General features: G+C 48.5%; 4 protein-coding genes and 1 non-coding gene across 5 annotated transcripts; 3 read left to right on the top strand and 2 right to left on the bottom strand.

Annotated features, from left to right (window-relative positions):
• Positions 1–1,690: 1,690 nt before the first annotated feature.
• BDW43DRAFT_311406 (uncharacterized protein) lies at positions 1,691–8,426 on the top strand (the record flags this gene model as incomplete). The annotated part of the gene is made up of 4 exons (XM_032047189.1): positions 1,691–5,177; positions 6,341–7,036; positions 7,101–8,337; positions 8,411–8,426. 4 exons carry the CDS (start codon positions 1,691–1,693, stop codon positions 8,424–8,426), a joined length of 5,436 nt encoding a protein of 1,811 aa, XP_031900171.1.
• Positions 8,427–8,871: 445 nt separating this feature from the next.
• Positions 8,872–10,347, bottom strand: BDW43DRAFT_277021 (putative glycerol dehydrogenase). Its single transcript, XM_032042023.1, has 4 exons — positions 10,139–10,347; positions 9,788–10,084; positions 9,351–9,731; positions 8,872–9,290 (listed from the first exon to the last, which is right to left on the bottom strand). The coding sequence occupies exons 1-4, from the start codon at positions 10,200–10,202 to the stop codon at positions 9,094–9,096; spliced, it is 939 nt and encodes a 312-aa protein (XP_031900172.1). The 5' UTR covers positions 10,203–10,347; the 3' UTR covers positions 8,872–9,093.
• Positions 10,348–11,367: 1,020 nt separating this feature from the next.
• Positions 11,368–12,563, top strand: BDW43DRAFT_91776 (inositol oxygenase). The gene is made up of 2 exons (XM_032050703.1): positions 11,368–12,353; positions 12,415–12,563. The coding sequence occupies exons 1-2, from the start codon at positions 11,460–11,462 to the stop codon at positions 12,469–12,471; spliced, it is 951 nt and encodes a 316-aa protein (XP_031900173.1). The 5' UTR covers positions 11,368–11,459; the 3' UTR covers positions 12,472–12,563.
• A 750-nt stretch (positions 12,564–13,313) lies between these two features.
• On the bottom strand, positions 13,314–14,613 carry BDW43DRAFT_91799 (putative NAD binding Rossmann fold oxidoreductase). Its single transcript, XM_032050704.1, has 2 exons — positions 14,145–14,613; positions 13,314–14,073 (listed from the first exon to the last, which is right to left on the bottom strand). Exons 1-2 carry the CDS (start codon positions 14,469–14,471, stop codon positions 13,333–13,335), a joined length of 1,068 nt encoding a protein of 355 aa, XP_031900174.1. The 5' UTR covers positions 14,472–14,613; the 3' UTR covers positions 13,314–13,332.
• A 499-nt stretch (positions 14,614–15,112) lies between these two features.
• On the top strand, positions 15,113–15,184 carry BDW43DRAFT_t117. The gene has a single exon. It is a non-coding gene; the product is annotated as a tRNA-Glu (tRNA).
• Positions 15,185–15,189: the final 5 nt, after the last annotated feature.

Here is a 15,189-nt window from a genome sequence, read left to right on the forward strand (position 1 = left end):
CAAGGCCATGAACATTGTCATTCGTGGACTCCAACTCGAGTCTAAAACCAGGCGAGGAAGGAGCCGAAAGACACAACAAAGGGCAGACAATAGATAAAACCGACTAAGGAGTCTACCGTTCGCTGTTCAGGAGGAAGAGTATATATCAAACCAGGGCTTGTCGTAGGATTCTCCCTCCCTTAATAACCATACCAACCTTTAGTGGTACAGAATGGTACCCGAAATGAACCTGGCCCCAGATTACTGGATCCGATTCGTGGTTCATGCGGGTGGGGCCTGCAAGGGGCACTGGGTCCGAGGTACCGTACGGTAACCGAAATAACAACCATGGTTTCTTGTGACAGTTTATTATTTTTCTTATTTTTTTCTGACTATAGAGGGAGAGAGAGGGGTTGAACAAAAATCCCACCTTCCAATTAATATAGAGACACCAAATGTTGGTATCTTTACCTGTCCTTGCAAATTGCCTTCCAATTGTCGGATATATAAATTTGTCTGTGGAATTGTAAAATTATCAGTGGAAATTTTGGAAGGATCCTACCATTAATCATATAAAAATAATCAAATATCATCAGAATTAAAAGTGTCGATCGCCTTCCAAGGCTTTACCGACGGCCCCTCTGGGTCCAATAATTTGAACCACTTTTGTCCGCTCTGGACTGTTCCTCTGAGTAAGTACGAAGTGACTAGTAGTAACAATCCACTGGGACTGGTCGAAGGCTCTAATTCCTGGCTCAGCTGTCCTTCTGTACAGCTCATGTCCTAATTAGAAAAAAAAAAAGGTGTAAATTTTTTTTTTTTTAAAAAAAAAAAAACAAAAATAAATATTAAAAGAAAGGGAAAGTTAGAGACATACCCGACGATCGAATCCAGATCCCTTCTTTCCATCAGCTCTATTTTTCTTTCCTTTCGCGTCGCCTTGAGTCTTTTCTTCTTTTCGAGGTCACACTGTCCTTCGTTTCCTACATATTTCGCTTCTCTACATTCTGTTGAACACCTTCGTTGGTGATTTCACTCTCTCGGTATTCATCCAGCGGTTCATTCCCCAGTGCCATTCGTTCTTTGGGCCCAATCAACCTCCAGACTCCATTTTGGCATTCCGCGCCCGCTTGTCGACACTGCAGCCACATTCCACCATTACATGCAGACGGTTGATTCCTCCAATCCGACCGGTATTTTCAGATATCTTAAGTCCAGCCTCTCGCACGCTTAGCCAAATTCCTTGTCGAATCTGCACATCACGCCCACTATTGGCATCTCGTCGTCGAACCACGCCGCGGTTCCTTGGCGCTCTGCGGAGCAGCTCCATCTTTCAGGGGATGAGCCTATGATCGGAAAGCTTTGATACTTCACTCTTTCTGTCTAGCGAATTGTTCTACTTCATAAAGTCGCTCGTTTGTCATTTGCCGTTCGTGCAACTTAGCACTGCATCTGGTACGGCCTTTGTCAGTGAGTCGCAGGGCCCATCTGATTTATCGAATCACATAGCCCTTTTGTGGCGAGGCTCCATGATTACTAGTGATATACGATTCTGACTTGTAAGATTAACCTAGTATCACCGGTTTACATGCATCGACCCGGGCTGTAACCCCTTTACGTGTCAATTTGGCAGAAGTCGTCGATACTACTGCTCATCCCACCTGCTTCGAATTGCTCCCTGTTTGGCATTGACCTTTTTACACGCATCGCCATGAACCGATTCCGCAAGAACAAGAAGGAGAAGGCCAAGGAGGATGTTGAAGGCACCGACAGCATCCACAGTTCCCTTGGCTCCAAGTTATCTAGGAAGAGCAAGAAGGAAGAACCCGAGGAGGTGCCCGATCTTGATCTGTCGAGTGTTTTACCGTCCAACGATGACTTCCGTACGAGCTTACTTATGCCAAAACTATCTGCGCGGTTCAGCATGTTGAGGGAACAAGACGACCCGGCCTCCATTATCGGCAAGGCAAGTGATGATAGCGTCCTGTTTCCGAAGCGCGCCTCCCGATTGAACCTCTTTGGCCACAATCCAAACCTGCTCGCGGATATCGATGAGGTGTCCACAGATGGTAGTCGGCCGTCCTTTAACCTCGGCCGAGACTCATTCGCCTCCGGTGTTGATGGTTATGGTACCGACGATGACCGTTCACACAAAGAAAGCATTATGAGCAGAGCTCGTCGAGCCGACGGTAACAATTTGTTTGGCGGGCGTCAAAAGGTATACAAGATCCCCGCCAAGGCATCATCAACCGTTTCCGTTTCCGATGCTGGAAAGATGGGTGGCCGCGCGGTCTATGAGCATGATTTATCCTTGTCAGCTTTTCAACGATTGAGGCTGAGAGAAAAAGAGGAACGTATAGCAGCCGAAGAAGCACAACAGGATATTTATGCTCACGAATCGGAAGATGCTCTGTCCAGCATTTCCTCCACTAAGCGAACTACATTCTCCTCAACAGCCTCAGGGCCAACCGCCAATGGTCGTACATCAACTTCAGCTAGTTCCATAGACGAGCAATCATTCCCCGTATCACCGTCCCAGGAGAGCCCGGCTCCATTCCCCAAACAATCAGTGCCTGGGATGGCTCCTGAGCGTGGCTCCGTCAAGTCAAGGCGCCTGTATGGCCAGAGTCTAGCCCAGTCCGTCCAGAACCAGCAGAATTCTACACTTCATCGCTTAGAGAGTCTTGGCCGTCAACGATCTGGGACTGCAGAAATTCCTCGTTTGAATCGAAACTATTCCAGAAGCGCCACTAGTCTGCGCGATAGGATACAGAAACTTCCGATAGCTGAGTCGACAACTACCACACTTCACCATACCAGCCCGGCGCCGTCGTCAACATCTACGCAGCATACCAGCGAAAGTAATATCAAAGAGCAGAAGCCTCACGAGGCCCCTAATGGTGGGCTCCCTCCGCTAAGTCCCCCGGCTAGTGAATACGACGAAAGTGCTGCCTTGATGGCTGCTTTGCAACCCGAAGACCATGGCAAAGCTACGGCCTTAGGGCTTTTCAATAAGCCCAGAAGCCAGTACGATGAAAACCAGTTCAGTCAACGTCAACTTCAGATGCATGAGGGGAGGAGTACGCCGCCACCGTTGACGCGGCCCTCGCCACCTGGACGGGCTACTCCCCAAGGCAATACTGGACGTCCAAGAGGCCTCTCAAACACAAGCTATCGGCCACGAGCTGGTTCTGCTTCCTCTCACTATAGCGAAGCTCAGCGCCCGATTATCCCATCCTCTGCAGCCAGTGTTTATGAGTCCCCTCGGAGAAACATGAACAGTACTTTCTTCGCCAACATGAGCCCTAGTGAATCTGAAGACGAAGAGGCTGAGGCAGTTCTTCAGTTGGCCAATGGTGTAATAGAAGATGATTTTGTGCACCCCGCCTTTCGGTCGGAGACACCACAGAAGCCATCTCCAGCTGTAGGTGAAGGAGCACAAGAGCAAAGCCCTCTGCCTGAAGTGCGATTCTCAGACTTGGGGGATTTGAAACCCATAGCCGAAAATGACGCCGCCGAGAAATCTGCCAATCATGTGGATGCTATTCCTGAGAAGCCCGACTCCCCTACTTTGGGGCCTTCGGGTTTGGGCCTGAGTGGTTTAGTTCGTACTCACTTACGGCACGACAGCGACAAATCGTCCATCTTCCCGCCACCTTCCCCTGGTCTTCCACCAAGGCTTTTAGATGACGACAATAACACGGAGTCTCTCATGAAAGGTCCCGACACAGTGGATCCTATTCCACAGCAGCATGCGACCTCTAGACAGAATGTGGATCCTTCAGAGCTTCTGAACGGCTCCTCCTGGCAAGGTGAACTGGTGGCGAGACATAGGCGCCAAGCTAGCACTGAAACGCAAAGAGAGCGCGAAGAATTTGAGAACGAACTAGCGGAGCGACGGAGAAAGGTGCAAGAGAAGTTGAAGGGCATGGCTGAGAATGAAAGCAGATCAGCTAGCCCTGTCTCGGGCCGCCAAACCCCAGATTACACTCACGTCAAACCCGGAAATGCATTTTCCTTGCTGAAGAACAAGTCCGGAAAGCACAGTTTGTTCAGCAGGCAAGACCAAAGGAACCCGAAAATGCTCGGCCTGGGTAACGCTTCTACCCCAACATTGGCATCTGATGACCAATGGCGGGAGGAGGAAGAACGACCATCATTTAGCTTTGGAAAACACTCCAACTCTAGCTCTCCCCATGTCTCCTCAGAGCGGTCAATACGGTCCCGGATGGCGGCTTTTGGTCGTAACAGTCAGGAGGACTCCCGTGAGTCGAGCCGTAGCCGTGGAGCATCCCCCAATTCAAGTTTTAGATCTCAACGGGATCGCTCGACTTCTGACGCCTCCGGCCGCTCTAAGAGCCGTACCCGGCGGGAGAGAGATGACTTAGGAACCTTGGAAGAGGCTGCTCCTGCCGATTCATATGAACACTCTGCGTACCCAGACTTCGACCAGCGCGGCCTGGCATCTGTGGCTTCTTCCACCCGTCCATCTGTAGAGGTCAATGATGCATCTACATCTGTGTACGACCGGAGCTCCTCTGCTGCATCTGGAAGATATCGCAGCGGTAGTCGGTCAGGAACACCAAGTTTTGTCGAGCGATCTCTTCATCCTCCCCCTGCGCTCAACCCACAGATGATCGGTGCCCCTCCACGGCCTTCACCCATCGCCCCTTACTCTGCCAATGCTACCCCGCCGCTGCACGACATGTCCCCTGACCCGTCGTCTAGCTCGGCATCTACTTCGACCACTAGCCTCCCTCAGCGGACTCCCGGGCATACCACCCTCCAGAAGCGCCCCGTGGATAAAAACCAGATCTCCGAGCCCACTTTCGTGTCTACCACCTCTAACGTTCCAACCGTTGGCCTTCCACCAGGTGCAAGCCTGAGCAATGGCATGGCAACCCCTCCGATCCCTCCAATGAATCCCCGTCGCCGCCGTCAAACCACTACACAAACAATTCTTGGTGCGATCAGGGGCGATAAGTATGAGTCGCAGTACGCGCCATCGACGGCCGGCAGTGTTATGGAAGAGCATAGCACATTTTCCGACGAGGGCGAAAGACGGCCTAGAACACGAAACAGGTTACGTAAAACTTCTAGTGAAGGCGGAGACCTGAACGCCAAAGCGAGGCATCAGCTCATGGCCAGTCCGCCACCAGCAATGCCACCTTATCCACCACCTCAAGTCCCCATGGATGGTGGCATGTTCTAAACAATAGCTGCTTGACGGCTCTACCATCACTCCCTATCCCTCTTCTATTTTCCTTACATCTCCCTCCACCTTCGGATTAAATGTATTACTTTAACCTTTCCGATCATTCTATATTTCCCTTATGTCAGCTCTGGATACCTTTTTTTGATTACCACTTTTGCTCATGATGATATACCAACTGCGTTACGTTGAGCGGACAGGACTGTCTTTCATTTGCCTTTAATCTCTGAGCCATATTCTTTCTTTCTACCATAGCATTTCCCTTTTCTCATATGCATTATTACAAAATACCTAGATAGGTCAATAAAATGATCTTAGTGTATAATCATAGCCACATATAGAAGAGGTCAAATAAGCATTATTCTTAAGCCTTTTGTCATTATCAAGAGAGGTGAGTGCGACCTTTTAAGGTACTACCTACGTAATGTGGCTGATGGTTATTGGTATTCACGCGCTTGCACAAAGAAAGAAAGAGCAAAGCCCTTGCTTGCATGGTACTTCATATAATCATTCACTGATATTATCGTTCGTTGCATTTTGTGCTGTGTATATTTAATATATCACGTGCATAATATATCACGTGGACCATGAAGCCCTTGTGCTATTTCTGTCAAGATGTGATGGCTAAGAGTTTGTATACATAGTTGTATATAGCCTTTAAGCTCTGAAATCCCCATGTACATGGAATCAATAGACTATAGTTCGGAGATTAGCTTGTGAGAGTTTGAACACCCACAACTGAACTCAATTCCAAAGATTTGGTAAATAACATGCCTGAAGGGAAATCGGACTTGACTATTGCAATTTCTGCAAGCATAACAACATTATCGTTGAGGAAACACAAGTGAGAACAACAGCAGTCAAACAACATAAATGCCCCACTGTATCTTCTCTCCTCTCCTCTTGCAGACCCATCTGTAATCACACTATCTCCCATCTCTTTGTTATCCTTCACAACCTCTTTGAACTTTCCTGAGCGAGATATCAGAACTCATATATTCCTTCGCTTTCTCGATGTTGTGATCAGCTATTGGGCTAAATCAAAGAGAGAAGTGATGAAAAGCTTGAGTAGAAGAATCTCGTTTTGCACTTCGGAATTACCTTCTTCTGTCATGTCTTTTGACTCTGTCTTTGATATTATGCGTGTAGGTCTCAACTCTGGCGAGTCGAACTCTCTTCGTAGAGCCAACTCCTCCGGGCCTTCTTTCAGAATTGTGGATCCTCCGCAGGTGGATGGTTCTGCCGAGCGAAGGAAAAGAAAATCCGCACGAAAGAGAGAGAAGAAAAAACGGAAGGCGCAATGGGAGAAAGCGACAAAAGACAAGGTTCTGCCTCAGGGTAGCAACGATGTCGACATCGGAAACGCGCAGCACTCGTCTTCTAATCACGCGACCATGAGCTCTGCAAAGGTTATGGATAACGTGTCACCTGTTATTGTTAAGGGCCTTTTTAGTGGCCCTCGTATAGCGTCCTGGGAAGATACGCCCTCGAGCCACACAGTTCATTCTTTAAGCGGGAAAGGCGAAGTACATGATGAACAGCCTCAGCCCATCCCTAATCACGTCGAAAATGACCCCGTCGTCTGTCTCTTACACGGCCGGAAAATGTGCCAGTTCGACCTCAGCTGTTGTGTCCATCGGCCCACGATTAATTGTGCCTGTCCACCTAGGTGGTCCTGCTGTTGTGCTCATCATTCGGGAGATTGTTGTAATTGTGTCTTTGCCTCCGGGCTTTCTGATCATGATGAACATGCATCTAAGCCTGCATCAGATGGCTTGAATCAGACCCAAGCGAGATCGATCAGAGGGACAAGTGTAGTAGACGCTGATGCGGGGAGTATTAGAGGTGAGATTACCTTATAATGTCAAATATCTCATTTTTCCAGCACTAAATCATGCGCCTTTTATAGACAGTTCCGGATATCAGACTATACCCACTGAAATAATCAACAATGGCAAGACAATCAACGATGATACTGACCCACTCTCCGCGCATCTGCTTCACTGCCTGGAGGCGAGCGAGTTTTTCGACTTCCAAATTATCTTAAGATCATCCAAGGATATATTTATGCCTATCACCTTCTATACACACAGAGCGGTGATCAGCCGTAGCAGATTCGTGGCTAGCCTTTTGAGGTCGTCGAATCAGGGAGAAGGCTGCAACGAGATTGTTGCCATTGGAGGAGAGAGCTTCTGTATGATCAAAAGCTTCGAATATGCACTGCAACACTTGTATGGGAGGCCGCTCCTGACAGCAGAACAACTTAGGTCCACGACTTTGTCTACCTATGGCTATTCGGAAGATAACGTGGAAAAGTTACACTTCTCACTCACTGCAGCCATGGCAGACTTTGCTTTGAGTTATGCGGCGTCGGGGGCCTTCTTTCAACAAGAGGCAGTCATAGAAAGGGGCGTTAATCTGGCTATCGATCCCATTAGCTGGAGTACTGTCGAATATATTCTTAATTTCGGGATGAGCGTCACAAAATTTGCTGTAACGCTTGATCGCACCGCTCCGGGCCTGAAAACTGGCAACTATGATGCAGCAGAAGGGCTTCAAGGATGGGCTCTACGGTTAGTTATTTCGGCTCTAGAATTCGTCGCCAGACATATGGGCAAGGATTTCCCTTTGTACATCAAGGCACAAAGAAAGACTCTACCAAACCGAATCCCAGACAGCCTGCAGAGTATTCCCGGCACGGTGCTGCGCAATCCCAAGCTAGCAGAGGTGAAGTTTGGTTCGCTAGCATCTCTTGACGAAGAGAGACCGAGCCAAGAAATCGATATACCCTCTGCAATGCTGATATGCCTCCCATACGAGCACTTAGTGGAGCTATTTAAGGCCATGAAAGCACGGGATATCTTAACGAGAAACCTTGCTCAAGCGGTGATAGCAGAGCGTGAGGCACGGCGCCTGCAAGCACTTCAGGTCTTTGCAAAACAGAGCATCAAAGATGAGCTTAATGTTCCTGATGAAGTTCGAGAACTGGGGTATCAAGAGACTGTTGGTACGAAAGAGGCGACTTCAGAAACACAGAACCCCAATATCACCCTCAATAAAGAGTGGGTCGGTCTGCCTGTTATAGAAAAGAAATTATACCGCAGAGGAGTCAAACAAGTGGCCAAGAAGAACAAGAGAAGAAAGAGGTAAGAGAACATTATGGTCTTCTTATGTACTGTCTATCACCCAACCACCCAAAGCTGATAAACCTTTGGACAGCGTTACCAAAGAGTGATGTGTATTTTGGCGAGCAGGATGGGATTCGGATGACGATTGGGTAGTTGTCATGAAAGGAGAAGCACAGTTTAATAGAGATAGATGACACGTTATTTGGCGGTAAACTTGGCATATCTTCTCGCTTTATTCTTACAGGAATATCAAATAGCCGTACTGCTGTCCTTTGTTTCTTCTCTATAGACTAGTAATGGAAACGTGATGAAATTTAATGTGAACAAGAGCTCTACTACAAAACTAAGGATATATGCGATGACATCTACATAAGCATTAAGAAACAACAACATGCTCTGTAAGCCAGTTGGTGATTCTAGTTTAGACATGCCCCATGTCGCGAAATACTCGTAAGCATAACTAATCGACTTGAGTAGGATGTATCTCTTAAGAACGTAATTCATAAAGGATATATATAATCTATATAGAAAGTTTACAGAAACATAATCTATCCAGGCTCTCCAGGCTTTTTATACAAAACTCACTTGAGTCACCCACACCCACTATAGAAAGGACATAACACATGTACATAAAGCGGTTGTGCGCTTAATTGTTTATTGCCCCACTTATTATGGTGTAAGTGTGGCGGGAGGATAGGCAGCTCTGCTTTCCACCCCCAGTGCCATCTGTTCTAGGAGATTCTAATTAGGTAGACTTAGGCATTGTCAATGGTTTTAGGACTTGTCGGGGAATCCGAAGTCAACACCGAAGGGGGGATAGACGAAGCGCTGGAATGCTTTCCTGGCCGCAAGATCATCGGAGTAATTGGCAATGGTAGCAAGGTCCGATTCGTCGAGCTGAACCAGATTGCGGTTGTCCTCGATACGAGAGGGAGTAACCGACTTAGCAAGAACAGATGATCCACGGGCAACTGTATTGGGTGGTCAGAGAATGCTACGGGGCTTGATACGTGAAGATAGGAGGAACGTACTGTGCCAGCTGAGAAGAACCGTGGCTGGGGAGACCCCCTTCCTCGTTGCAACCTCTACAATAGGCTCGGCTGTGAACAGCGGGCTACCGGTACTTCCCAGAGGGCTGTAGGCGGTGATGTGAATACCCTTCTCCTTGCAAAAGTCGACAATCTCTTGTTGTGGGAGAGATGGGTGGTTCTCAATCTGGTTAACTGCAGGGACCACAGCAGCCTCGGGAAGCAGTTGTTCCAGATATCTCTTGCTGTAGTTCGAGACGCCAATAGCCTTGACCTTTCCTGTTGCAAGCAGTTTCTCCATATTTTTCCATGTGGTGACGTGAGAATGCGAGTGGTCGATGTCTCGTGAGCCATCTGCAAGCTTAGGGAACAGAGGGTGGTTACCTAGCAAGTCATTAGAACCAGGATTCTAAACTGCCAAGAGAAAGGGTATAGCTAACCCTTGGGGTTCATGGCCAACGGCCAGTGCATCAAGTAGAGATCAATGTAGTCCAAACCCAGGTTCTTCAGACTCAGATCCAGGGCTTCTTCCACCCGGGAGTGGTAAGTGCACCACAGCTTGGTGGTCACGAAGAGATCCTCTCGCTTCACTTTTCCGGAGGCCAGAGCATCCTTGATTCCCTTACCAACCTCCTCTTCATTCTGATAGCAGAAAGCGGCGTCGATGTGTCTGTATCCCACCGAGATGGCGTGGCTTACAGCCTTCTCAACCTCGCCAGGAGCCGATTGCCAGGTTCCTGGGTAATCAGCACAATTGTCGCTAAATTGAGCTACATCGGAGCACTACATACCGAGTCCCAATGCGGGGATCTCTGCTCCAGTGTTGAGCTTGATTCTAGTGTCGGCGACGGTCATTGTGTAGGCGTGAGTGTATAGACTCGTTCGCAAGATTCTTGGGAATCAAAGGGGGGAATTGTATGGTTTGCGAATTGACTTGAGGAGGGAAAATAAGAGAAACAAAAAATACGAAGTGAAGAGAGGTGAGGGGTAGAGGGGTAGAGTACTAGTAGTAGAGTAATAGAATACTAGAGGGGAGGCGGATTCATCAACAAGCGCCGACGCACTCGCCGTCAATTGTCCCGCCGTGGAAACGAAGTTCCATCAATCACAACGTTCCATCGGGTCAACTCCACGCGAGGAAAACCTCCCCCTTAGTGCCATCTCCATAGTAAGTGTTATTCGCAAGGCATTATCATCCATTATCTTCAAATTTCCCTCCCTATAATCATCTAAACTACCATTATCATATACTCACTCGGTCAGTGAAAGATCATCCTACAGAAAGAGGATGAACAGTGCAGATGCAACCATCGGATACCGTTTCTCTTTCCAGAAGATCCAATACCCTATACCCGATATGATCACCTCATGGGATCCACCCTCAGGAGCACATCTTGAGAGACCCCAGTACGGGACAATCTCCAGATTAGGCGACTCGATTAGAAATTTAACCCAGAGGGCGACTTAGTTCTCAAGCTGCCGGGTCGACACCGGGGTCAGTGTCAGGAAGCAATGGCCATTCACGATGAGCGTGACGTTCGATTACCATTCAATTTATTCAAGAAGGAATGCAGAGACGACAAAAAGGGCAGTTAATTGTAATGTGGCATACCAGAAGAGAAATCTGCCCCGGCGGCCAATGTTCTTAGCCTTCGGAAACCGAAATCCTTGAGCTCAATTCCCCCCACAGTCTGTTTGGTGGTTCTCCACTGTAACAACTTATCTCTGGTTGGCTGCAGATCTGTACCTCAGATTCTCCCCGCGTCATGCAGGTGTGGAGAAGATTTCCAGAATCTCTGTTGATAGTGCGGAAGCCAGAATCCGACCTACACACAATGAGGGCATCATGCGGGCGCCACCACACCGTCGGATTCTGGGGGTGTAACGTGCTAGGGCTTATTCGACTACGGGTTCTAATCGGATACTGAATTTCTCGTAGATCACGAGGATCTCCCTATGGCGTCCATCCCTTTAAATATACGCCTCTACTTTCCTGGAATTTTTTTTGTCTCCAGCAGCAGCCTTTGATACCCAGATCTATCTTGATCCAATCTCCTTGAGAGGGAAAACAAAAGAACAGAGAAAAGCTAAAATATATCTTTGATTCACACAATGGCACCAGTCGCTGTCGCCCCAGAAACCCCGGCGTTCAACACTAAGCGTGATGGACAGGCCCTCGAGGATCTATCCGACGCCATCGATACCGTCAATGTCCTCAAGCAAAACATCAAGCAAAATGACAAAGACATCTACGCCGAATCCGAATTCGACAAGAACAAGGACAAGACCAAGTTCCGTCAATACGAGGACGCCTGCGACCGCGTTAAGAACTTCTACAAGGAGCAGCACACCAAGCAGACTGTCGCTTACAACCTGAAGGCGCGCAACGACTTCCATTCTAAGACCCGCGCGGAGATGACTATCTGGGAGGCCATGGAAAAGCTCAATACCCTCATTGACGAATCCGACCCCGACACCAGCCTTTCCCAAATCGAGCACCTTCTTCAGTCAGCCGAGGCCATTCGCCGCGATGGCAAGCCTCGCTGGATGCAGCTCACCGGCCTCATCCATGACTTGGGCAAGCTGCTCTACTTCTTCGATGCCCAGGGCCAGTGGGACGTCGTTGGTGACACCTTCCCCGTCGGACTCGCTTTTGACGACCGCATTATTTACGGCACCGAGTCCTTTAAGGAGAACCCCGACTACGGCCACGAGATCTACAGCACCAAGTATGGTATCTACAGCCCCGGCTGCGGCTTGGACAGGGTCATGCTCTCTTGGGGTCACGACGAGTACCTCTACCACGTCGTGAAGGATCAGTCCACCCTGCCGGACGAGGCCCTGGCCATCATCCGTTACCACTCCTTCTACCCCTGGCACAACGCCGGCGCATACCACGAGTTGATGAACGACCACGACAAGGAGATGCTCAAGGCTGTTAAGGCCTTCAACCCCTACGACCTGTACAGCAAGAGCGACGACGTCCCCACCGTCGAGGAACTCAAGGTATGCCCCCCCTTACTATTCCCCTTAAGGCCCAATGAAATCTAGCTAACACACGCTGCAGCCATACTACCTCGAACTGATTGACGAGTACTTCCCCAAGAAGGTCATCAAGTGGTAGATGTGGTATTAGGGGTTGGAATGTCTTGTTATTAGATGACGCACGTGTGACCTGTTTTGTTTTGGATATATTTGTTCTGTTCCTGCATTTTGAAAGCGATGACTCACGAACCAAGTTTTGCACACCCAATGAACTACATTACGGCCCTCATAAGAAACAGGGCTTAAGTGACCGATTTATTCATAATACCCAAAGGAGATGAATAGCTAGTTCCACTCCACCTATTCCAACCCTACTTACATATATACATGCACTAGAAACATTTACAAAATCCAAAATCGTCACTTAGTATACATCATAAATTTCCCATACATCCTTGGCTCTCCAGCAAAAACCGAGTACCAGACAAGAAACGGAATATTACTAAGAATAGCTTATTGATGATGATACAATATTGCAGCAGAAACGCTTGGCATTGAACCTTGTTGCCGGAAACGAGGTCCCGGCATTGTCGGCGATCTACGACAAATCGGTGTCTCGGGTCCGCTCACTCGTTGAAAATTTAAACTATGGACTGTGCCCATCGCTTATTTGAGACATAGTTGAATTAACTAGTGCCTGTGTGCTAGTTTTGATCACACATATTCTTCGGAGTCGACTTGAGCACGTGATCCTAGAGATGATGATTGGATGAGGTTGACTTAAGATGAGAAAACAATGGTGTAACCTTGGCTATCTTATTGGTGAGATCTTTGTGGGTAATATTAGACAGGCAAGTCTTAGAAGAAAAGAAAAAGAAAATGGGAAAAAAAGAAGAGCAAGACCATAGATCCGAGCCCTGTATTTTTGAACTCTTAAAATCGCTCTTCATTTTTATCATCATTAAGTAACATATTCTAAATCAAGTCGTTAAGCATACATCTAGAGATGAGACTTCGCAACCCGGCTACCCGCTTCATCGAAGAAGATCTTCTCGCCGGTGATAAGCGATTCTTGGAGCGCAGCTCCGATGCGGACGGCCTGGACTGCACCATCAAGTCTCAGTGGGACAGGGGTGTTTTCGAGGCAGCAAGCGGTGAACTCATTAGCCTCGGTAACGAATGCATATTCGAAGCGATCGTAGTAATGCTGAGGAATCTCCCGACGGATACCGGTGCTGTCGTAGATGTTGACGAGGTTTAGGGCCGGCTGTGTGTTGACGCTTAGCTTGCCCTGGGTGCCAATAACCTCAGTAGTGTCTTCTTGACCGGCCGCCATCATGCGCGAAGCGTAGAAGTAAGCGATCTTGCCGTTGTGAAACTCGACCAAACCAACGGCATTGTCCCGGTCATTATGCTTGCGCAGGTCTGGCTCAACAGCCGTGATGCCAACGGCGGACACAGACTTAACCTTGCTATCTTGACCGAAAAACCAGAGGGCAAGATCGATATCATGGATGGAGCAGTCAACAAAGATGCCGCCAGAGAATTCAGCGTAGGCGACGAAGAACCCGCTGGGGTCCAGCTTGTCACAAGTCTGGCTACGCATGACTGAGGGCGAGCCAATTACGCCGGCGCTCATCTTGTTGAATGCATCCCGATATGAGGCGTCGAAGCGACGAGAAAACCCACACATCACCTTAAGGTGAGGTTTCTTGGAGGCGGCATCAAGGACAGTTTGGGACTAGAAACAGGATTGTTAGATACCTAGGGATCGATTGATGGACATAAGAGCAAGGTACAGAGGGTACATACAATCTCAACACTGGTCGACAGGGGCTTTTCACACAGAACGTGCTTGTCAGCATCAATGGCCTTGATCGCTTGTTCAGCATGGACGGCGGTGGCCGACGCAACCACGACGGCTTCTAGACCTTCGTGGCGGAGCATGTCATCGTAGTTTTTGTATAACTTTACGCCATATGGTACAAGGTGAACCTTAGCCCATTCCAATTCAGCATCGTCCGGGGAGCTGGCGGCGACCAGCTCGGCACGGGGAGTCCGTTCGAGGAAGTTGAGGGCATGGCGCTTGCCCATGCGACCAAGGCCGGCACAGCCGATCTTTAGCTTAGTAGCAGACATGGTGGAAATGGAAAGGGGATATGTGAGGTGTAGGAAAGGATAGAACGTATAAGGATAAGGAGAGGAAGTAAAGATGGAAAGATGTGAGAATTTATTCGGTCGGTCGGAAATCGTGGCGTAACAAGAGGTAACGTCGGTATACTTGCCCTAGCACTCGGGATTCAAGGAGGGAGGAGCCGAGGGTTGGTTGGAAAGTATGAAAGGATAAACCTCCAGTTAAACAAGCGAGAGGAGGTAGGAGGAGAAGCTGTAGCTTGCCAAGTCAAAGACAGACTGCAGGAGAGTCAATTGCCCCGTTCATCACCGCTTCTACCCCGGAATCCAGACTTGATGGTCTGGTCGGAAAAGGAGTTCCTGAGGCCCCATCGTGAGCAGATCCCCACAGTAATTGTGCCGGACGAAATCCGATGAGTACTCAGATCTAGTGGTTCTAGAAAATAGACGGCAATAATATGCCCAAGCGTAAAGAAGGGTACTTTACTTGTAAGATGGGGAGGCTGGGGAAAGCTACGGTGAGGGTTGGGGTAAAAGTAGCTCCCTCCGCAATTTAATACGTACCTTTTAAAATTTCCCAATGCTATAACCTACTACTTTGTGCCATTTGCTTATATATGGAAGACTTACTGCTTTTCACAGCAGCATCCGTTGTAGTGTAACGGCTATCATACCTGTCTTTCACACAGGAGATCGGGGTTCGATTCCCCGCAACGGAAGATTT

The sequence above is a fragment of the Aspergillus alliaceus genome (genome assembly GCF_009176365.1).
Source record: "Aspergillus alliaceus strain CBS 536.65 unplaced genomic scaffold BDW43scaffold_23, whole genome shotgun sequence".
In the NCBI taxonomy this organism is placed as follows: domain Eukaryota; kingdom Fungi; phylum Ascomycota; class Eurotiomycetes; order Eurotiales; family Aspergillaceae; genus Aspergillus; species Aspergillus alliaceus.

Bases quoted from the DNA above. Each gene is read 5' to 3' on its own strand.
- BDW43DRAFT_277021 (XM_032042023.1), bottom strand. From the start codon at position 10,202: ATGACCGTCGCCGACACTAGAATCAAGCTCAACACTGGAGCAGAGATC. The intron at 10,085-10,138 runs GTATGTAGTGCT...CTGATTACCCAG, and splicing joins GATCCCCGCATTGGGACTCG to GAACCTGGCAATCGGCTCCT. The intron at 9,732-9,787 runs GTTAGCTATACC...ATGACTTGCTAG, and splicing joins GTTGGCCATGAACCCCAAGG to GTAACCACCCTCTGTTCCCT.
- BDW43DRAFT_91776 (XM_032050703.1), top strand. From the start codon at position 11,460: ATGGCACCAGTCGCTGTCGCCCCAGAAACCCCGGCGTTCAACACTAAG. The intron at 12,354-12,414 runs GTATGCCCCCCC...CACACGCTGCAG, and splicing joins CCACCGTCGAGGAACTCAAG to CCATACTACCTCGAACTGAT.
- BDW43DRAFT_91799 (XM_032050704.1), bottom strand. From the start codon at position 14,471: ATGTCTGCTACTAAGCTAAAGATCGGCTGTGCCGGCCTTGGTCGCATG. The intron at 14,074-14,144 runs GTATGTACCCTC...TCCTGTTTCTAG, and splicing joins TGTCGACCAGTGTTGAGATT to TCCCAAACTGTCCTTGATGC.